This window comes from Molothrus ater, chromosome 6 (genome assembly GCF_012460135.2).
Source record: "Molothrus ater isolate BHLD 08-10-18 breed brown headed cowbird chromosome 6, BPBGC_Mater_1.1, whole genome shotgun sequence".
NCBI classification, from domain to species: domain Eukaryota; kingdom Metazoa; phylum Chordata; class Aves; order Passeriformes; family Icteridae; genus Molothrus; species Molothrus ater.
The window spans coordinates 27,466,291-27,489,976 of record NC_050483.2 but is presented as its reverse complement, the minus strand read 5'-3'; the positions used below and the strand labels follow the sequence as shown (position 1 = coordinate 27,489,976).

At 40.9% G+C, this 23,686-nt stretch overlaps 1 protein-coding gene across 1 annotated transcript in view; it reads right to left on the bottom strand.

Moving 5' to 3' along the window:
- DPF3 (double PHD fingers 3) overlaps positions 1–23,686 on the bottom strand; it is a 167,976-nt gene that overhangs the window by 15,236 nt on the left and 129,054 nt on the right. The window contains exon 11 of the mRNA XM_036383766.2: positions 860–972. Coding sequence (XP_036239659.1) covers positions 860–972 — 113 coding nt within the window. The remainder of the gene's footprint in view (positions 1–859; positions 973–23,686) is intronic.

The following is a 23,686-nucleotide window of genomic DNA, read 5'->3' as shown; positions in this document are numbered from 1 at the left end:
TCCTTCAGAGGAAACCTTTGACTTAGACAGTTTTCCAAAACTCAGCTGAGTAAATTTTTTGTGAAACAGATGGAAATTACATGACTCCACCATGTGGTCTGCAGCTCTTTCATATATTTGGGGTGAAAAAAGCTTCTCTGAAGCATCCTGTGATTCCTAAGCTCCCTGGATTCTGATTTTTTTATGCTAAAGCAAAAACAAAATCTCAGGTTTCAAATTTATTCTGCTGTAGGGAATATAGTGTTAGCTAATCACCTCCAAAGTTCTCCAGCCACTGTCAATTTTCCAAGGTTCTCATGGGCTGCCAAGGACCCTTAGCATCAGATTTTAACTGCAAACCCCACAGGGAGGACACTGCTCAGCTGCAGGCTCTGGAAATCACTGGAGTTGGTGATTAGGTGAGGCTTAGCCATCCTACTTCAAATAGTTTCATGTTTCCCAAGTCTTGTAATTAAGTTTAAAAAATCATACCAAGAAAGTAAAGAAAATCAGGGACAGAAGGAGCATACTTGCCTCTCTTGGGTTATCATGTATTCACATCTGCTTCTGACTATCATGCTGAAAGCTCCCTGCAACATGAATTCATGGCTCCCAGCTAATTTCTATTGAATAAGTATACAAACCACAAGTATCAGCATCTTAAGTGGCCCTATATGATACCTGTGGTAATTTCAGCAGAGACCAGTGGCTGAATGGGGACACTGGGGAGAATCTCTGTGCTCAGGGATGGCTCTTCCTTGGAGATGCATGGAAGCAGCAGTGAAACAATGACCCACACCAGTGCCACATGCTTCTCAAGGGTGGGCATGGCAGCGGCTTGCAGTGATGCTTATTTGCATGTAAAGGTAAATGGACTCACGTCGTTCTCTGAGGTCCCACAAAGGCTGCAGGATTTGCACTCAATGCATTGCCACTGATAGGTTTTTACAGCCTCAGTCATGTTTGTGGTGAACTGCAGGCAGGTCGGGTGTCCTGAGGAAGATCGGAAACAACGGTCATTGTTAAGGCTCACTTATTGCTTGTTAATTAACCAGCATTAAATTTGGGAACAAAACACACACGGACATGGACTGATCACAACATGGGCTGCAACTAACAGATATCAAAGAGGAAAGCAGGCATTAACCCTTTCGCTGCCGGGCACAAGAGAAAATCATAGTTATTTCCACCCCATTGGCAAAGCAGTTTTATTCAGAGCTCTTAAAAATGGTTTGGCTTTGAGTTCGTTTTTTTGTGAGGATGTTTGGTTTTTTTTAAGAAAACAAGAAAAAGGATGAAATCAGAAACAAACCCAATTTCAGAGAGAGACCATCTGTCTTAATAGAAATTGGACTACAGTTTCAATTAGCGCTGTTTCGACCGGAACGAAGGACCTGGTGGAAATGAGGTTATTCTCCATTTCACAGCTTCCTTTCCTGGTGTCCAAATGGGTGGAGCAATTCTGTAAACTTTGCTTAAATGGAAGCAGTAGTGTACAGAGAAGACACAAGACTTCTTTTATTTTATTTTTTTTTAAGAGCTCTGCCACTAAAGTTGGTTGGCACAGAAGAAACCAAATTGCACAGCTAACCTTCCAGGATCAAAACAGGAAACCGAAAAGAAAAAAAACCCCAAGCCAATTCCCACAATGAACTAAATGAAAGGAATAAAGAAGGGAAAGCTAGCAGAACAGTCACATCTAATCGGGAAGGACAAATTGCCAGAGTTACAACCCCCGCCCCTACATGCGTGTCGACTTCAGCTTTGCAAAACAGCGGTACCAGAGAAGCAGGGTCAGCAATGGGCTTTCTGGAGGGGAAAATACAAACAAACAAACAAACCAAAGGTAGGATGAGTGTTCCTTCTGCAAAACAAAACAAGACAAATACACCACTGAAATAAAGTACTGTACTCCCAAACCACCCTTACCTGGCTGAAACATTGTCTAAGTCTCCTGCAATAAGCTCCTGCCTGCCTTCTTGGAAAGCCCCATATTTAGAATCCTTCTCTGACACACTTAAACATTAACACTGTGCATGGTGAGAGCAGGGAGAGTCAATTGCTCGTCTGTAGAAAGACTAGGAACACAGGTATGCACATCTCGCACTGCTGCCTGCTTCTTCTAGAAACTGGCACCATAAGTTGTGGGGGGGGTTTCACCTCTACCCAATCTGCTGTTCTTAGACTACAACCAATGGAGTGGAAAAAATCTTTTCCACTTCCAGCAGCCTAAGTGCCTTTTTAAGAGAGGAGAAAGAAAGACTGTTTCTCCAGTAAGAAAAAAAAGGCATGTCCATGGTAGATGTGGGCACAGATGCGTCATCTTCATTACCAGACCTATCAGTAATATTTTGCTGCATCATCACAGTGCCCATCACCACACTACAAAAACTTTCTGTATTTTCCAGCTAGTGAAGCAAAGAGTTGCTGAGAATTGCTGGATAAGGAAGTAATGCTGTAGGGGATGAATTTCTTTTATGTGTCCATTATACCACCAAATGCTGTAATAAGAATTTTTGTTCTCCAGTTATATTTGCATGGTTGTGATACAACAACTAAACCTGTCCAGCAAAGAAATGTATATGCATAATTATTAAAGAAATTGAATTGAAAATAAAGGAGATATTTAGAGAAGGAGGGATCAATGAAATTGCTCATATCACTCTTAAGCCTTTGAATAAAGAAAGATCTTGACAATACTGATGGGCTCAGATGGGCTGAGAAGATCACGGGGTTTTGGAGCCCTTGAAATGTCAGCACAAAACGAGTGACAGTTTTTGCTGAGATTTACAATGGACCAACTAAAGTTCTGGGGCCTTGAGACTGCAACTAAACAAAAGGAGATGTGACAAGATGCCTTTTCTTGCTGAGAGGACCACATATACTTTCTGATACTACCAAACTAGCAGAACCTGATATGACATTGAAATGTTTCTACAGATCTGATTTACATTGAATGCAAACCTTATTTCAACACCAGTAAATAGAACAAGTGTGCCATGCTACACATCAGGGAGGAATTCATCCCAACAGCAGAGAGTTGCTTCCAGAAATGTTGCACAGTGCTGGAATATATCAAGAAAACAACTCATATAGGGAGGTGAATTAATCAGAGACTTAAATAGCTTCAGTCACATTTGAAAAGAAACAGAAAGAATGGAATCAAACTTACAGAAATAAATCCCAGCTAAATGCATGCACATCCTCACATGCTCACTTGCCTGTGCACACACATTGCTCATTGCAGAGTCCAGCTGAGGACCCTCCCTTTCTAACACAACATGAGGGTCAGGTCCTGTTCACTGCTTTATCTCTATCCCTTTATAGCCATTCCTGCTCTCTTCCAGTTATCAGTCTTGCCTGTTTTGTTCCTCATTTAGCTCAAAAACACCTCTGCAGGTCTCCTCTTTGGCATCTCACATCAGTGGTGCTTCATCCTTGAAGTGAAACATCCTGACTATATTACAGAGCACTTCTTAAGAACCACACCTACCACAAGCCTGAAAGAAATGGTCTCTTGTGGGCTCTTGTGGGAGTATTCCTTAGAAAAATTAGGAATAGAGCGAGGGCCACAGTGGTTTCTTTCTAGTAGCAAAGCAGAAGTATTTTGCAAGAACATACCAATTCATTCACCCGAATAGGCTCTCTCTCCAAGTACTGTGACTGCAAGAGTGGAGTCTGCATAGCTGCAGGTTGCCCTCTGTTAGCCCAGGGCTTAAACCATGTGTAAGGCAAAAATAATGCCTTTCTTCAGCCTCTAAGTCAGATGCTCTTTCACATTAAGCAACATTCCTTGTGGTACCATGACCCCAGCTTAATGTCATTGGAAAGGCTATTTTTACTTATGCTATCAGCACGGTGAGGCACTGTAGCATATGGCAAGCAGACCACTAGATACTCAAAATATGAAAATTCTTTTTCCTTTCCTCCCTGGTTTCTCCTTCTTCATGATCTCTTTCTCTTTCTTTTCCTGCTACTTTTGTTCAAAACCTAGTGTTTTACATGCTTTGAGAAAATTCACACATCCAAGACTTCCTGAGGCAGTGTTAGTGAACACCATCCCTGCTCCATATCACAGAACTTCTTAGCGTTCCTTCTGTGTCAGAATACCTGAACACAAAGTCCTGTAGCTGCATGTTGCAAGCTACTACAGGTACATTCAAATTCCCTTTCTTTTTTCCTTAAAAATAAAAAGGCTAATTCAGGCCACAATTATCTTTTACACACAAGGCAGTCCAAAATGTGATTCAAGTTACGGACACCGCGGTAGCACACAAGTCAGAGAGCTGACAGTCTTCTTGCTATGTGTTTAAGATGGAGAAGCAGTCTTATTTCACCTAATGGTGTGATGAACAGTGTTTGCTGTGGCTAAGGTGTGCAGCAGAGTCTGCAGCTGAAAGCCAGTTAATAATTCAGGTGATGGCTCCACCCTGGCAAACCCTGGATCACTCACACAAGTCTGTATCAGCTCTGCAGATCTAATTGGGGGAGGAAGTAACCCATATTTATGGTGTCACCGAAGTCAATAGACAGACCTCTAAAATACACCCTGGGAGCAGTTCTGTTGAAGGAGAAGGCAATATGTTAACACTGATGGTTTCTAATCTACCATAACTATTGTCTACCTAAACTTTTGCTATGCTGCAATAGCTATAAGCAACTGACAGAGACAATAAAACTTGAAGCAAGGTTTTCAACAGCTCATCCCTTTGTCTTAAAACAATATTTTAAAGTGTAGATCAGGTTTGAAAGCTCTCTCATCTTTGTCAAAACTCTCCTCTGGATGTGAACTTTGAGACTGAGACCATATTTTATAGTGACATCAGTGTTTCACATGCCACTGGCTTTTATTGTACATTATGTCCACCAGACATCTGGTCAGAAGAGCAGAGAGGTGAGTACATTCCGAGACCATTTCTTGTATCCTGCACCTGCTACAATTGCAGGCTGATGGGAAGGATAATTTTAACATAAATACCCTAAAAATATCCAAAAATCTCTCCTGCTTACACTGGCTGAATAACACTAAAGACCAAAACTGACATTAAAGGGCAGGAGCAATCTGCTGCTTCCAGTCGCTCTGTGACCAGTGAAGGCCTTAGAATGGCTCATTAGTGCCTTTTCAATAATGGATTCTGCATTGCAAGATTAATTGCAGCCATGTGCTCTGTCACACCCGCCACAGACTATTTAAGTTAACAATCCAATCAATAACCTTTTTCAAACAAAGGCAGAGATTATCTTGAGGGGAAAAAATAAGGAAATACTCTTTTTAAAAAACAAATGTGAAATTATTTATACAGAATAAAAGGAATTTTTGCCCAGTTTCCAATTCTTTCCATTATCTTCACAGTGTAGTGGTGGGCTTTTTAATCAATAGCGTGATGAAAACTCACAGGCCTCCTGGCTATATTGCATCAGATTTATTCCATAAACTTTCAGGTCTTTAAACAACTATAAATACATATTACAGATATAATGGCCTATATCACAGGAGCCCCATCCAAATAATGGAAGTTTACATGCAAAGAAAATGCAAAATTTCCTCCTGCTAAGATTGAATAAGGTCTCTGGTGGCCACTGCCATCATTTGACAGAATTATTACCATTACCTGTACAAAAAAAGGGAAACTTTTACTTCTAATAAGTGATATAATTTTATGGTTATGATTTAAAAAGGTATCCCTCATTTGTCTGTCTAAGAAGGTAGATACAGATCTGTGCTTATAGATACACAGTGTCAACAACAGCTAGATTTAAAAAGGCCCTTAAAAACTCAGACTATCCAGGAACGCTGAAGAACTTGGCTCTGCCAGAATCCCAGGGCTAACGAAGCTGCAACTCTCACAAAAAGACCGAACATTCCTAAGGGATGAGACTGGGGAGCTCTTGGCATTTCCTGGCCCTTCCCATCTTGCACTGTGAAGGTGTTACAGTCTAGAGACATATGCTTGCCTGCTCAAATGGAGGTACTCATTAACAGAAGCCTTCAAAAGTGTTCATGGGGTGAGGAGCCAAGGCACCACCTGCCACAATATCTCTGTGATAAGGAGAAGCAGGAGTATTTCATTATAGAAAAATAAAACAGCTTTCCTGGCAGCCAAGACAGGGGTAGATGTTGGAGGCTGCAGGTGAAGAGCTCTTGTCTCATCCCCTTCAGTACAGGGCCCTACTGAATCCAGCTTCTTAAAAAAAAACATACAAACAAACAAAAGAAAGTCTCACAGGCACCACATTGGGGTTTATTATTATCAGACAGGACAGGAAATATCACCACTGTGAATTTCTGTGTCCTGGCTGAAGTGAGAAAACCTAGCTGCTTCTCCCAGTGTGTTCTAGCACTGCCAACTCTGCTAAAGAAGTGAGTCCAAAAAGACTCAGTGGTTTCACTGAATAGTCTGGTCGGTCTGATTTGGTCAGAGACCAACTCTCTTCTATTCTAATATGTCACAACGTGCCAGTAATTTTGGAAGAATTAATGCCTTTAATAATTGATGGATCTCTGAAACCACTCAGCTGTAGAAGAGCTTATAGTTCCTATTATTTCATTTTCTGGCCCTACAGTTGTTCTGGCCAGCACGGACAGAACTGAATCCACAAAAAGAGAAGGGGCACTCTGCTGCATTAGCAGCAGGACTGGTGGCCAGCTGCACTCTGAGGGTGGTGGTTTGCTTCTCAGTACTGCCAGTTCCAGAGGAAGAACTTATATAAATTACAAGCAATTGCTCAAATATTTGGCACTGATACAAGAGAGCCCACTTTAATTGTTTGCCCAGGGGATAAATAAAACCCCTGTGCAAATGGTGGTCATTCAGCCCCAGCTGCAGTCTGGCAGGTGTAATTGGAGAAAGCAGGACAGACCTGTGTTTGAAAGCAAGGCCAAGGATCTTGGGGAAGTTATAAAATGGTGGAGTGAGGCAGGCAGCACTTGCAGCTCACTCTCCTGCACTGCCCTGCTGTTTCTTTAGCCATGAAAACGCCAAAGGGCATGGGGAGCAAAGGAGTAAGTTCCTGCCAAAAGACCCCTCCTCTCCAGGCACTTGCCAGAAAATTTCATTGCCTGAGGAAAGTCCACTCACCAGCTCTACTCATGCATAGCTTTGACTCTACAATGCTGCATAATTTCCTCAGAAATCATTTGAAGTATCGAGAGCATCAGCTGGCATAAGGAGCCTGGGTTACAGAGGGTATAGAAGAGCAAAGCTTGGCTGAGGCCACTCATGTGCATGAACAAAATGAAGTATGCACAAATGTGTATGCAGAGACCCACGTGCACCCAAGGAGATGGGCTGTGGACAAGGCAGTGTAGCTCTGTCTGACACAGGGTGGCAGGAGGAGCTGGGTGGGATTCAGGGGTGACCTCTGGAGCATGCAAAGGGACAAGCCAGGAGTGAGTTATTCCGAATGGTTCGTCAGTCAAATCACTTCCCACACACCATTCCCGTGATAGCAGATGCCCCATATCTTAAAGGAAAACTCCTTGAGAAAAGTTTTAAAACAGTTTTACTGCAATGGGTCTGTGTGTGCCTCTCCCTGAGTATGCCACTTCCTCAGCACGCACAATCCAGCCATACATATGTTAGCAGGGAGAAATGAAAATAAATTAGAGATTTTAAAAGTCTCTAAAAACTAATAATAGTTTAGTTAATATAGTTATAGTTAATAATAGTTTAGTTAATAAAATTAATAGTCTCGATTAACTTTGGTGCACACAAATCATTGCCCTTGGAGAACACCCAGATCTGGGCTGGTGATGCTGCAGCCAGGCCCTCTGCCCTGTGTTCAGGTTCGCCAGAGGGAGGATGAGCCCTGCCAAGTTTTCTGCTGCTGTGTGGGTGTCACCCTCTGGCCAGGCACACCTGCCCTTCCAAAACTGCCTGGACAGGCTGAAATCTGCACCTCCGTTTCAGGGTTTGGACTGGGGCAGATCTGGGGCACAGGCCCATCCCTCTGTCCTCCCCTCTGAAGCCGAGCCATGGGGACTGAGGCACACCTGGCACAGGCTGCTCTTTTCATTGGGAACACGCTGTGGGAACACAGAACTGAGGTAGCAAACTGAGCCCTGAGCATTTGCAACCTGGGGTGCCAGAAACAGTGCCCAGCTTTAAAGCCAAAGAGATCCCCCATGCCCCGATGGCTCATCTCAAAACTAGACAGCCCTCGGCCCCCTCTTCTTCCAGACTAGCCCCTATTAACCACTGTTGGCCGCCTGACAAAATGGCTAGTTCTTGCCTAAGAAAAATAATGTGGGAGCACTCAAATAACCTTGTACTGAAGCATCAGCTTGTTAATGCACTGGTAAGTCATGCCAGCGCTGTACAATTCCTGGGGGTGAATTAGGTCAGAGTGACCTCCAGAAAAACCACCAGGCTGCATCGCTGCGTGCTGCATTATGGGTAACGATCTGCTAATTGCCAGGAGGCACTTGGGCTGCTTACCAACACCAACAGGAAGGAAACCTGCCTGCAGGCACCGCACGGACTCCATATGCCAGGGACATCGCTCCTAATGACGAGAATGAACCCATTTATAGAACATGAACTGGGCAGGAGGACAGGCACTGCATGCTAATGCTGCCCAGGCGGTGCCGCTCACCGGGACTGCTGCCGGAGACCCCCAGCCAAACCTCTGCGTGGACAGGGGCTGGCGTTGCATTTGGACACACAGTGGAGTGGGGGTGAGGTAGATGGAGATGAAAATGCAGGAATGGGAGAAAGACTGCTTATCCAGGCAAGATGAATCACCACAACCTGGAAAGCCAGCATCCCCTTTGCCCGGGGGACATTTTCGTTACCCTTCAACAAACTGCAGTGGAAAAAAACCTCCGGCACAGCTCCGACCTCGTCGCTATGCACTGCAGGCTCCCCAGCCAGGCCAGCTCACACACCACAGAGCTTTCAATCAACTGGCAGGCTCACTAAACCCTTTCAAATTGAGCAACCAAGCAAAAATACTTGGTCATAAACACTAAAAATAGGAATGGAGGATTGGGTTTTGTTTTGCTTTTTAACTTGGTGAAGCCAGCTCTTCCTAGTGCATTAAATCCACCTCCCTGGCAGCCCATTTAGAACATCTCCTCCCCCCTGGGAGAGCCAAAATCCCCAGCTGTAATGAGAGGAGTGGGGTGGTATTTAAAATGCTAGGGAAATGGCAGCCTGAATAGCCTTCTGTCAGCACAGTGCCTTTGTTAAATCCCCCATAAAATAAGATATCAGCGCTGCCCCTCCTCCCCTCTCTTTAACATGAACGAGGACTCTGCTACCTGCTTGAACCCACATTTGCTGTCCAAATACCTGGTCCCTCCCCAGTAGCTCTTGTGTTAAACTGCCCTGCTAACACAGCCACAGATGGCAGCATGCCTGCAGGGCTGCCCGGCACTGCCCAGAGCTGCTTATGGTATCAAGGCAGCATTTGAAAAGATTCCAGAGTTTCCCCACTGACCCAACAAAGGGGGTCTAACCTGAGCCAGTGGCAGCAGTAGATGGGACATGTCATTGCCCCAGAGCACTCCAACTGGGCTTCTCCACTGGGATTAAGCAGGAGAGAGTGATAAAGGTGATGTATCATGACAAGGACACCTCTTCACTAAAACCAGGCCATGCTCACCCAATCAGTTCAGAGAGCACTAAGACAACCCCACTGCACCAATATGGTCCTCCTCAAGCACCAAGGACTGTGGGCAGAACTCCAGTGGGGATTTCACCCATGAGTCGTGGAACAGACTCATAAACACACGTGGAAACTTGGAAAAAGGGCAAGCTGATTAATTTGGGGAAAGGAAAGGGGAAAAGGAGACAGTATTACTAATCTCTGGACTAACTTTCTAGAAAGATTAAGGAATTACTCTAGAGTAATTCCCTGCCAGCAGGTTTCCAGAAATTTCAAATCAAATGGCAAACTCCAGAGAAATTATTTAAATTTTAATATTAAAGAAACTTAACTATGCAGAACTTAACCATGCCATTGCATAGACAGTGACCTCATTGCTCTTGCATGAGGTAACCACATACCATCTAGGTAAAGATATTCAGCACACGATGGGTAAATGACTGATAATTGATGTGTACATACTGAAAATGCAAGAGGTCTGTCTTTCTCACAGAAGCATAATTTACACTTGTTAATGTGACTGTATATTCAGACATAAGTAGAACTGCCTCACTCAACACAAACAAGACCAATTTGGACCAAGGTACTTCAGTCTCTTGTTGAGTTAAGGAATCCCTTTCAGCTGCCAAACAGGCAGTCATCCCCATGCACACTCTCCATTGTTTGTAATGCAGTGCCAGAAGCTGGAAAACACTTATTTTTTTCCCTTCTCTGTCACTGAAAACCCTTGTTTGGTTGGGAATTTTAAAGTGTCAATAGAGATTTCATCAACAAGACAGCCAGTTTTTGCTTCCCCACCAAACTCTCAGCAACATCAATATCTAGAGGGAAGTGCGTGCTATAAGCACATGTTGAACAACATCAGTATGAGCATGGTAGGAGGGAGTGAAATGTCTTTGTTTACTCTCTAAAAAATGCAGTTTCAAGGTGATCTAAACATCTGAGTGAAGGAGTGAATTTGAACAAAGTAGTTTCAGTCAAAAGTAAGTGGGAGGGAAGAAAGGATTAAGAGGTGGCAGGGCAAAAAACTGATTTTCAGAAAGGTTGAGACATTTTGTACCAGTGTCTCACAAATAAGAAGCTGGACTTTCATTTTGGAGCAGTACCTTGTTTCAAAAGAAGTCAAGGGAATTGTTTTTAAGAAAGAGAAAAAATAGCTGCAAATGAAATGTTTCATTCAAGCCTGTGCACTGTTGGCAATGGGAAAGGGTCATTTCATTGAGGAGAGATTGTGTTTCATTTTGAATCAAACCAAAATCTTTTATTCTCACCATGGTATTTTTCAGTTCAGTTGTTTCAATGGCTTTTTTGAGTAAATGTCCAACAAAATGCTGACAGAGATTAAAAAAGTAGGTTTGTATTTTTTTTTCCAGTGGAAGACCACATGATTAAAATCCATGATCTCTTTTCTTAGTGCTCACCAGACCTTCGAGCCCAGATTAGTTAAGTCAAAGTCCTGGCCATTCCTTAACCTGTAACAAGTGAGTAGTGCTGCTTTAACCTACATAACCAATAACTCATAGCAGCTAAATACCTTGTCAGACCAAACAAGAAATCAGGTAGTTCCATGGTGGTGGACACTAATGTCCCTCATTAAGCAGTTCATTAGTCTTGCTATTTTTCAACACCAAAGGAATAATTTAACAAAGCCTATACAAAAGTAGAATATTATTGTATTTAATTAAAGAAAATTATCTTCTACAGTACTACAACAATCTCTGACTCTTCTGACCCTGCTTTTAACTGGCTGCTCCATTGGCCAGCAAGTCTGTTGCTTAGTGTTCTGTTAATGGCCAGGAAGCTGGGAAATCCTCTCCTATAGGTTGGTTTGACCAAGCTCTGGGCACCCCAAATCCTTTCACTTTAAACAGTTGCTGAGGGTGTTCATCACCTGCAATGTTCACTTGTTAGGTGGGATCTCACCAGCCACAAGATGTCTGGCAATTCTCAGTGATAGCTACACTGAGACTAATGGGGACTAATTCTTCTTCACATATTGCCAGACCTGTAAAATGGCTGTGGATATCCTTAGGAAATTTATCTCTGTTCTTTCAGCTCACTAAGTACTTGCAAAATCTCGCCCTTAATGGAAGTCAAGAAAGGGTCTTGGAGAGGAAGTTAATGAAGAGGCTGCAAGGGAAATGAAGTCCCCTAAGCCGGGGAATGTCCTTTTCTCCAGATGAAGGAATACACAATTCTGGACCATCTGCATGCTTGAACAGTACAGCAGCAAATTCAATTCAGAGAGAGTCTGTGGACAGTTAAAAACTATCCTAAGCCTCTAGACTGATAGATGCATTCAGAGACACAGTCAATATAGAAAGATCTGAGAAGTCCTGGAACCTTCTCTTTAAGAATCCAAAGTCCAGGTATTCCAGCAAAGGATGAGACTTCTGACCCAGAATTCACTGTACTGTTAAACAAGTTGTTGAGCCCAGGGAAAGGGCTGAAAGACTTTAGTGTTGTTTAACATATTTAAGCCACTCCCAGCAGAGCACTGATATGAAGCAGCTATGATGTGTACCAACAGAGAAGATTAATTTTTCCAACATTGACTTAAAACCATTCCATGCAAACTCTACTGCACAAACTGCTACATGAATTTGAAAGCTATGTCACAGTGGTTAACACTAAAATAAAAATACCCCTTTAGTGACAGGATGGCTTTCCACTATTTCCCATCCAATGACTTCCTCTCACCTTGGGGAGTTTGCCTCAATACTGATTCCTGAAATCATCATATGAAGAATTTAATGGCTGTTGGCTACGGAAAGAAAAAAAATAGCAAGCTAAGTCTGCAGTGATGTTTGAGAAAACCACCTCCAGTATTACTTAAAATCTCTATTTTGTTTCAAAAAAGGGAGGCTGTATTGAAAAATTTGGTCCTCTTCATTCACTTCTTGCAGTCCACAATGAAGTTACTGACATGAGGACACTTAACAGCAAAGACTGAAGAAATTTAATCGGAAGAGGCTTCAGTCCAAATAAAAAATTACTCTTAATACCTATGCAAACCTAGATATAAACTAGGTATTACTGACAACTGGTTATAGAAGATGAGCAGCACTGAGAAATTAAACCCTACTCCAAAAAATCCCAAACCACTCAATTTCAAGATACTGAAGGGGGGCTGTGTCTGTTCCTACTCAAGAGGTACCATCCATCAGCTGAGTTGCAAAAAAAAAAAAAAAGGTACCTTCTGCAAGCTCTCTCAGGTAGGCAGCAGAAGTTCCAAGAGCTTTAGCCCACTGGCCAGCTTCAGTGTTTAAATCATGTTGCCTTTTCCTTAGCAGTGCCATGGCTGGCTTGTACATCATTTAAAGTTACCACAGCTGCCTCAGGCAACATTAAGCAAACCTGTTTCTAATTATGGATGGCAATATCAGCCACAACACTGTGCTACAGAAATCTGTGCTTTCACGAAGGTAAATGCCATCCTTCTCCCACCATGGTTCACCCCCCATGGAATCATGTAGAGTTACAAGCTGCAGAGACAAAACATCATGAAATGACAGATGTGACAGCAGAAGTTTCTAACAGGCATTGCAAGAGCATGTGTTGAAACAGCAAACAATGTAGTTAGGTCTTCAAAATATTCTGGTGAGGTGCCACAGATGGATGGCTCTCATATTATGTCATTAAAATCAAAGTTAGGGCTTAACTATGGCAAATGTCCAGCTTTAGTGCAGCAAACAATACAATCTTTATACAACAATTTCCAAGGGATAATAGAAGTTTTAAAAACATCAAGCCACAATTTGGACACACCCAGCCCAGTAGTCATTGCTTATGTGCTCTGCTATGCATGCCTTATGTAGTTGAGGTTTTACTCATCCACCTTGAACACCGGGGATGGGATGGGGTACAGAGAAGTCTATGCCATTGCTAAAGAGAATTAAAAGCTTGGGTTTAGAAAGAATGTGTTATGGGTTTTCTTTATCATATATAGACTGATGGATTTAAATACAAGTAGGCCTTACAAATCCAAGATGCAAATTTAATCAGATTTTCTTTTTTCTGATTGTAGGCAAAAATTTGGAATAAATCTTAAACCAGTGCAATATTCTAGTTCAGGCCAAAGCAAATTAGCTGATGCTGTTTTCACTCCACCCAGAGAAAACAGGATTCCAGCCTTCAGACTTGCCAGCCTTCAGCTCAATCTCAGTCCAGGGAAATACAGCTTTGGGGGCACCCATTGACTGCTGCAGTGCTGAAAGACACTTTTAGTCCCTCCTGCTGCCATCCCTCACTCTCACTGGCAAGAGCCATTCTCCAAACAAGAAAATAAGATCTATTTATGTCAGCATAAACCTGTCCTGGGGCTTATCTGTTCAGATTCTGTTTCTGAAAAACTAAATTTTTTCTTTAACATTTCTAATTCCAGGCCCGTGGCTTAAAAAAAAAAAAATAGAAAGAAAAAGAGAAAAGAAAAAAGGCACAAAAATATTCAAAGTAATAAGACTTATGTGGAGACATTCCTTGGACTCTGACAGCCTATAACAACAGCTCTGCTGTGGTGGGAGGGATCCCATTCATCTCAACCAGGTGTTGACAGACATCCATAAAGGCCAATTTCAACATGCATGTTCACTCCTGGCTACTTTAGCAAAAATGTCTCACTCTGCACTGTGCATCATCACACTGAGGACAATAAAAATGGCAATGGATGTTAAATGGCAGATGACCTAGTGCACTGGTGCCACAAGCAGTTTCCTTCCTTCCTTCCTCCCTCCCTCCCTCCCTGTTAGTAGTTAATTATCTGCCACAACAACACACAGTCCCTCACACACATGTTAAGAATCAGACAGGTAGGACCCCATCTGTAAAACAGAGCTGTATAAAAAATTACACATTAGGGAAGAGGTCACACACAGAGTTTCCTAAAAAGATAGCATCTAATCTAAAACAGTATTTCCTCTTTCTATTTTCATTCTATACAGCCATATCATTAATCTAATACATGTAAGGGGAAAAGGGAAGGTTCATGCCAGCACTGTGAAATGCAAAGGGAATCACAGCTTCCAGTTACTCCAGTGGCTGGACTGGAAACTGGCATAGGTAGGGGCAAGACTCCTTAAGGCAATGTCACTAAAATATATGCAAACAGCTATCACATAGCTTAGACTCCACCTTTGACTCCAGACTACCTTAATGTAATTCTACTAATCTCATAAAGAAGGCTACTAAAATACAAACACACTTAGGAAGATCCTCTATTATCACCAAAGGATAGAAAACACTCTTATAATGAGCCCTATACAGAAACACTTTTTTATTTCCTGCCTACCTTCTCTATAGCAAGCAACAGGACCATTTTCTGCAGTCCAATGAATGTAGAAGAGAAAGTAAAAGAGAAAAATTAAGATAATTCTTGGTTAATGCCATGGTTCATTAGGAAGTAGAAAACAAAATCCAGGGACAAAAGTCATAATTTACAAAATGGAAAAGGGAAACAAAATCAATAGAGGAGGAAGTTTTATTTTAAGCTTCAAAGAGAGTATTATAAACAATGGAGAACTTAGAAAATTAAATGTACATATATGTTACTCAACAATGTTGTTTTAAAAGAAGATTATTTGCACTAAAAAAGACGTTATGGAATCGCTTTGGGAAAGTAATATTTACAGAGGAATATACAGTAGGGATGCTAGAAGCAGAACTTTTATTTGGAAGGAATATTACACAAACTGAACACAGACCCTACAGTTTTCAAACCTTCATTACAGTTGTGCGTCTTATATTTTGATTAAATCTTTTTTTTTTTTTTCTCTAGAGGCAGCTCCCCACTGCATGTTTAGAAATCAACAACATGAGCAAAGCAAACTCATCCTGCTAAAGAGCCCAATTAGGACACAAATTGTCATTTAATTCAGTTTGAGCAGGACTACCTTACATGGTTATTTTTGACTTTATGTTTTAATCTGGGAAGAAGTGGGAAAAGGGAGAGGGAGAAAACTAAAAAATCTGCTGCTACTGATACATGGAAACCTCTCAATGAGGTGAGTTTGTGTTCTAGATGTGCAGGAAACACAAGACAGTATCAGGTTTTCTGTCAGCTTCACCTAGTCAACATGCATTTTTGTAGACATAGTTTTTCCATTCTGAAAGACAACATAAGCCACATTAACAAAACTACTTTTTGTCTGCTTAAACCCTGAGGGTCAATCCCAATAACTGTTGGTGTGCTTTGCCCTCAGTTTGCTTCTCCTCTATAACAGGGGTGCCAGACAGAGCCAAGTCCAATACTCTTCTCCTAGGACACAAGGCTATCCTGCATCTCTCCTAGACCTCATCACACAAGACAATGAGCAGACCTGTGCTATCCACTGCGAGTAGATCTGGCCAACAAAACCCTCCTTTTCACTGGGACAATGCCTAATGATTCAGAAGTTGGGATGTGACCATCCTTCCCTGCTGCCTCACAGGACAACTTAGGATTGCAGCTGTGGGAACTTGTATTTTTCTCCTGCATAGTAACCTCTGTCGCTTATTGCAGACGTGTGGTTGCACCTGTATGCTTTTCAAAGTCCACTACCAGTTCAGAAAAGGCTGAAATACACAAGTTTTCTACATATGGCATCATCCTTGACAGCTAGATCCATGCCAAGGGCACCTAACATTTAGATACTTCCCTTACAACCAACTCAAAATCAGCTGTGGAATTACCAGAGCAAAAAATAATGCAAAAATGATCAGAGTTGTTTTCAATTCTCAAAGCCCTCTTTCAGCAGAAGTATTTCACAGAGTTGCTCAAGAGGAAACCTCTTTTGCCATGCAGAAGAGACAGATCAATCCTACTGGGAGGACAGTCCTTTGAAATGGACACAAAATCTGGTAACAAAGAAATTCAACCACTGAGCCTGGTCTTTGCTACTCCAACAGTTTTTGTGCCTAACACAGTACAGCAAAGTAGGTTTTAAGCATCTAACAGGATAATATTTTTAAAAAGAAAATAAATCAGAACAATCTTCACTTACCACATCCAATTTTCAAAAAACAAAGATACCCAGCACATGTATGAATGGCTTCTTTAAAGTAAGAGAGAGAGCAGAGTTGACCTTTATTTTCATTATTTAAAAAAAGTTTTTCCTTAAAGTAAATATTCAGTCTTTATTTTACAGTAAGTGCTTTTTAAAATTTCATGTCTTCACAAAATTGCATTAAAATTTGAAGTAAAATGTATTTCAAACAAAAATACTGTGCAACTTCAGCACTTCTTTCTTAAATATCGAAATAAATAAAATAGTTGTCTTTTTCAGTTTGTTTGTTTTTCAGTCAGTTCTACTGTAGATCAATTCCAGTCTGACCTGGGTTTATACACACACTTAAAAGAAAGTGAAATCAAGACTTCAAAAAACTTCTTTGTATTGCACCAGCTTAGGGCATCCCCAGAACTTCTCTCAACAGATGGCAGCCAGCTTCCCACAGTCCAGACTCCTGTGCCAGATGGAACTCAGGTACAGACGACTCAGGGCAAGGAAAGAAGTATCAAAGCATCCTGGCTTCTCTCGGTCTTCTTCTGAAATGTTTTGCTTGAAGGCTGCTGGAATCCACGAGGGCAGGGCTGACTGCAGAGGAAAAGGCAATACAAAGTAAAACTAAACAAACTCAAGCAGACAAAAAAGCACACGATCAGAAAAAAAAAAAAAAACAACAGAAACAGCACAAACCAAACTTCCAACATTGCTTGAATTCTCGTTCCTTGAAAGTATAGCTCAACAGACTCAGTTTCAACTGACTGTGGAAGCCATAAATGAACACAAAGCAAACAAATAGGATAAGAAAAAGCATATTGACAAGAAAGGCACTGCACACTGTCAATCTTTCTTCTCGGGAACATTATTAAATAACCTTCATCATTCAGCTTAGAGAGCTGTGTCTTCAGTAGAGGTTAAGTCCTTTGCTTATGAAATCCTGCTCTAATTACCTTCCTCTATTATTAATTATTTGTAGGGAGCCACAAGCATATACAGCATGGCACAAAAGACATTTTCAGAAGTCTAAACAATACACATGGGGTGGCAGTAATGCAATAACTTCTGGAAAGAATGAAAGATTGCATTTTTCATTGCATTTATTCCATGAATTGACTAAGTTACATACTGCTAAGATCCTGAGCAGGATTAGATAGCAAATAAAATCATCTCTATTTTCACAAAATGCAAGTGCCTCTTCCCATATCTTCCCACATGTCTCATATCAGTTCTAGACTAAATGAAGGTCCAAAATCTTAGGAACTGCCAGACACCAAAAGAATAAATCAAAGATATGAACTGGCAGCATCTTCTTAACAGAGCTATCAGGCCTAGAAATCCCAAGAGCTGGGTTTTGTCCTAAATGTTATTGCCACTTGTCTTCTCTGAAATTGGCAACTTAGCATTCGTGGAAATACAGACAGGGACATCAAAATAGTTCTGACTCAATTTCAGTATTGTATGGTATTTATACAGGTTGGGTTTTTTTTCAACACTGGTAGATATCTGGCAAAGAGAACAAAGATTGGTAGGGTTTATTGTAATGGCTTAGTCAGCAAAAACTCATCCCAGCTGAATTCCTGCACGCAGAGGTTTGTCAAAATAACCCTATGTGAGCATGAACTCATGCATGTGCCTCATACTTTTACTTATAGCTACAAATTTCATATAAATAAGAAAAAAAATATAATATGAAATGGGTGTTTATTGGAAACATCTACATATGTAGCAACACAAAACACACTGGGCATATTTTGCAGTTTTTATAATAAGATGACTCCCAGTGGGGTCAATACAATGTTTGCTTGAGGATTTGATTCAGTAAAACTGCTTGCCATAGGGAACAGGCAAATTGCACAAAGAGCCAGGCTTTGAAAGCTCCATAGTTTTATGGTATTTGAACTATTATTTTAGGGCCCATCTCAAAATATCATTGCAAGAATTTACCTAAGAAAGGCAAAGTGGGCATGAGAGAACACAGTGGTGCCCCAGCACTGTCCGGACTCTAACTCTCTGGGTGCAGTTCTTGTTTTCTCCATGCACCAGCAGGCAGCAAACTGAGTCTCTGTCTTCAATCAAGAGCCTAAGCTGAGGTCTCTAACATAGCAAAATGGAACTCAAAATGAATAACTAATGTAAAAGCTCAAAGGCAAAACAATGCGGGGAGGGGACTCTAATAACACATTCTGCTGAAACAAATGACCATCTCAGAGCTTGTCTACACCATACCAGCAAGCATATTAATAGAGAGGTTTCATTCAATAAAAGCAATAGCTAAGAAAGCCCAGTGGTAATCCTTCTGAGGTCAGTGGTAGAGTTCTCTCTGGCCCTTGTTTCAGCAGCCTAGGCTCATCATTTATGACCTTACCACATATTTACGATGTTATTCCAAGCACCATTACATATTCAATAAATAAATATAAAGCATACAAAACTGGGGGGTGTCTGGGTGAAGGGAAGAGATGCAAAGTGAAGTAAGTTAGATTTCAGTTCCTCTTCCACCACATGCCCATTTCTCTTTTTACTTTTTAACTTCTATGCCAGAATCCTGTATTTGCTTTAAATTTTCTCAATGTATATTATCATGCTTGAAATTTTATACTGTTTTCATGAAGAGCTGAGGTCTGTCCCTGCTAAAATTTTAAGTAATTAAATGGCTCAAAAGGGAATAGGCTAAGGATCAGTGCCCACTCCATGTAGCCTTTCTTCTCCCTTATCAGCTGCTTAAGTAGCATGCCACTTCATTCTCCTGCTCCCATCTGTGAATCAGAGTTAGCAGAAGATGACTCCAGAAACTATGTGTGTTTTCTAAGATCCTTTAGTATGGAGCAGTGGAAAGGTGCCTGAGGAGACAGCTTACATGATTTAACATAGAAAAGTCTGCATTAAGGGCCTGAAATGAAACACCCCTTTGTTCACATTTCACATTGGGTTTGTCTTATTTTGGTATGTGGTTTGTTGGGAACATGTTTCAGGATACTCTTTGGAAAGCCTTGTGCCAACCTTCCTGTAATAAGAAGGACATCTGGAAGATGAGAACTGGAGAACTGGAATAGCCAGGGTTGTAATTAGTTGAAGGACTACACCTTTGAAGAATTTATGAAGAACAGAAAGTTTCATTGAACTGCTGAAATCACTGGGGAATAAAGAACATCACAATTCATTCTGATTTCAAAGATAAATGTTTAGTTACAAAACAGAATTCCCATTGCAAACTTTTTTTATGCCTCCCTAGCTTGGTTTGGGACCTATGTGCCCTTTAAGATACAATTGACACTGTGCAGTTCTCTCATTTCTGAGTTGGTTATGCTAGTGTCAGAGTTTTTTGTTTTGTTTTTTTTTTATTTCACTCATGAAACATTCTCCTACATATTTTCTGCCTAATTAACATTGTCATCTTCCCCTCATGAGAGGGTCTTGCGCAGCAGCCCCTTTGCTTTGCTTTCATCTTCCTTCAGCTCAGAACTACCAACCTTCTTTCCCTGTTCCCAGCCTTCACTCCAGCACTACATATCCTGAGAATATTTTATTTCCATATTATCACTCCATGCCATATTCACCATTAACTCTACTTTACAACCTAGCTTAAACAAGTACTCTTTTAGCTTCCAACTCTACATCCTTATTTCTTCACTATGATCAAAGCCTTCCTATGGTCAGCACCACACTGCTCATTCTGCTGGACTAAACTTATGTTGGTTATCTCAATCTCATAAGGCATCTTGAGGAATTCAAGAACTACTCTCACTACATAAAAGTGAATTAATATTATCTTACTTGGTCTTTTAGGACTGTATTGAATGAGTGAGCATCCATATACACAGTAATGATATAAATAACTGTGAGGATATTTTCTATGCTATCTGTAATAAATGTCAGCTGGCAAATTTTATGCACTTCGTGAGCTGTTGTGGCTTCTTTCTGAGGGTACTGCACTACCCAGTTGTCACAAAGATGGGTGGTTTAGTTGCAAAAGGATTAAGACTGTATGCATTGTTATAGTAACTCCATTTGTGAAACTAATTCAAGACTTAATGAATTATGGGCATCTGATCATTGTTTGAATTCCAAAAGAGCCCACAATGCGTTAGGCATGGTTCACAAAAGACAATGTTAAGGACTCCACTTGGAAAAACTCCATTTAGAGTATGCCTGTTCTGCAGTTTATACAGTGATGGGAGTTCTTCCGAAAGATGTACTTGGGTAGGTTTCAGCTACCTAATTCAGGTGCTGTAAGGACTGAGCTTTAGTAAATACAGCAGAGTAGCAAAACATTATCTATTTATCTTGCACTATTTTGGATGAAAAAAAGGACTGGTTGTGGAAGAAATCAATGTTTTTATCAGTTGAAGTACACTTCTCATTGACGGCATTATGTCAAAGTAGAATTGATTTGACACTTGATTGATTACAATAAATCAGGAGCAACACAATAGCAACAGAAAAGAATTATCAAAATGGGGAAAGCTTAAGCAAGGCTGTCTCCTGGCAAGTGTGCATGGCTCTGGCATGCATTGTCCTTTCATGTACACATACAGAGGAATTTGTAATGTTTTCTAACAGCATCCTGAAGGTGGATTATTAATGTAATCTAGACATCAGTTAGTTTATATTCTGGATTTATGCCTGTATACCTAAAAGCAGAATTTAGCCACTGCTCATTCCATGTCTAAAGAGGACAATAAAAAAATCAAGAGACTGAATAATTTCTCTTTTTTCTACAAGGTTGGAAGGTGGAGGAGGGAGTTGAAATTGCTCTCACAGACAGACTACCCTAGCAAAGAAGCAGGAAAAATGGAGTCCACTTGGTCTGACTTGTTTCATTGTACATATCCAAATTCCTTATTGCAAGGCTAAGACTTTTACCCTGGTATCAATAACACACACCTACAGTTTAAGGATTAGGCACTGTCCAGAGAAATGTCTCTTTTGCCTTTGCTCTTAATCAGGTCATGATTTCACCCTGTTTGCATTATGTACATCAGTAAAAATAGATCTTTAGAACTTAACGTTGCTCCTGCTCCAGGGAGATTTTTGCCTGCACTAGGACAGCAAAACATAACTACACACTGACTCTTTTTGCATCATTTCTGACTGTATGCAAGTGTGGATCCTGCTCTCACAGAACTTCCATTAGTTTCACCAGGGGCATGAATGTGGCCTATATCTATGATACAGTTTAATCCATGGGACTTGCTGCTACAACAAAGCTCAGTCAGGGGTCTGCTGAAAAGCCAGGGCAAGAAATTTCACAATTGAGTGAAAGACATTTCAGCTCGGACATACCTTTCAAATCCTGCTGCATGTTTCCTCCTTTCTGGGAAAGTCGCTGGGAAGGGAGTCACTCTCTTCTCCATTGCCCTTGGAACTTTAATTAGTATTGCTTTGGTTTATTTCAAAAGAAGCCATTAAAAAGCAAATAAAGTGTCTTGTGAGACACTACAGAGAGAAAAAGAGGGCAACACAGGAAAAAATGCTGTGAATTGAAATTTAAAAATTGAAAGAATAGGTGAGGTATTTTTCCATGTCATTTCTTCCAGGATTCTGCTCCTCCTTTTTTTTTTTTTTCTGTGATGTCTATGACTTGCCATTCATATTCCATCTCTATGCTTGGAAATTGCTGTCCATCAAGTGAAAGGTGAAGGAAAAGAAAAAAAAAGTGGAACAGTGTGGGGAAGACATGAAGGGATGCAGAGAGGAGATTTATTGAGTGTAAAGGTGTCCAAAGGAGATGGAAATGTGTTCCCCAAGGCCATGGTCTTCGATGGTGCTGCTTGTATTTTCAGGCTCTAGCGTAGCAGATGTAAGAGTCAGACTTCACATGCTACAGTAAGTGCAAAATCTCAAGACGCAGATGCCATCACATCAAGGGTTTCCTTGTCCCCTGATAGAGTCCGCCCACAGTGGTTCTCTAGAAACAGTTCTATTACCAAGTAGACATCCATTGCTTTTTTGTTGTTTTTTTTTTTCTATTTTTATTTAAAAAGTATTTTTTTCTAATAATACATAGAATATATAAATAATAATAATAATTAAAAAAAACTATTTGGGTTTACTTTCTGTTCTCCAACCCATCTGTATTTTTTGTGGTTTGCCGATATATATATATTAAAAGACAAGAAAATCAACTCTGCTCACTATTAAAAAAAATATTAAATCCACTTTTTATGTTTCCAAAGAGAAAGAGGGGAGATGTGATAAAACCAAATTAAAGTGAAAAAAAAAAAAAAAGAGAAAGAAAAAAAAAACAAAACAGGAAAATCAAAAACCTTCTGTCTCTTCAAAGTAGTTGTCAAGAGCTTTAAATGCTTGTGCTTTCAGTGTACACCCCCACAGGGAAAACATAACAAAAATGACAAAAAACAAAAGAAAAGGCGGGGAGGAGGAAAAAAACCAACCAAACAAAAACCCAAGAGGACCTAAAAAATGAAAAATGTAATAACAATCTTAGTAGTGAAAAGGACAGCTCAGAGTTTCTGTGTCTTTTTAGTTATTTTAGCAGCCGCCCTTTTTGTCTGCAGAGGGAGACCTGCCACCACAGCCACCTCCTCGGCTCAAGAGAGGCTCTTCTGCATCGTCCTCGTCAAAGCCATGAAAGGTCGAGGTGTCGCTTTCTGACGTGGAACCGAACAAGTCCTCCGTAGTGCGTGCTGGCGCTGCTTCGTCCCTCCTGCCTTCTCTTCCCAAATGAGCTGACATGTATGATGAATATATCAGCACATGGGTTAAGCAACAGGCATCATCATCATCATTTTTTTCATCATTTTCATTACCATTAAGCAAGTCAGACTATCAAGCTCATAGGTGTGTGCTTGTATGTGCCCGTGCACCCCAACAACATAGCATAGGTAGAACTGCAGTAAGAAAAATAACAAAGGATCAGTTTCTCTTTCCAAGAAAAAAATCTACAAACACCACAGGTGCCCATAGCTACAGCAGCGAAAGGGTTAATCATGTTTTCCTCTCTTCAAAAGACAGTAAAATATTTCCTCATGATTACTTAGATCAAGTTTAAAATATTTTTAGACCATGTAAGTAATGAGACACTGTTAGCTCTAAGCACAACGGCATCAACAGTCACAAATGTTCTGCTACGGAGATGTAAACCACTAGATACCTCATCA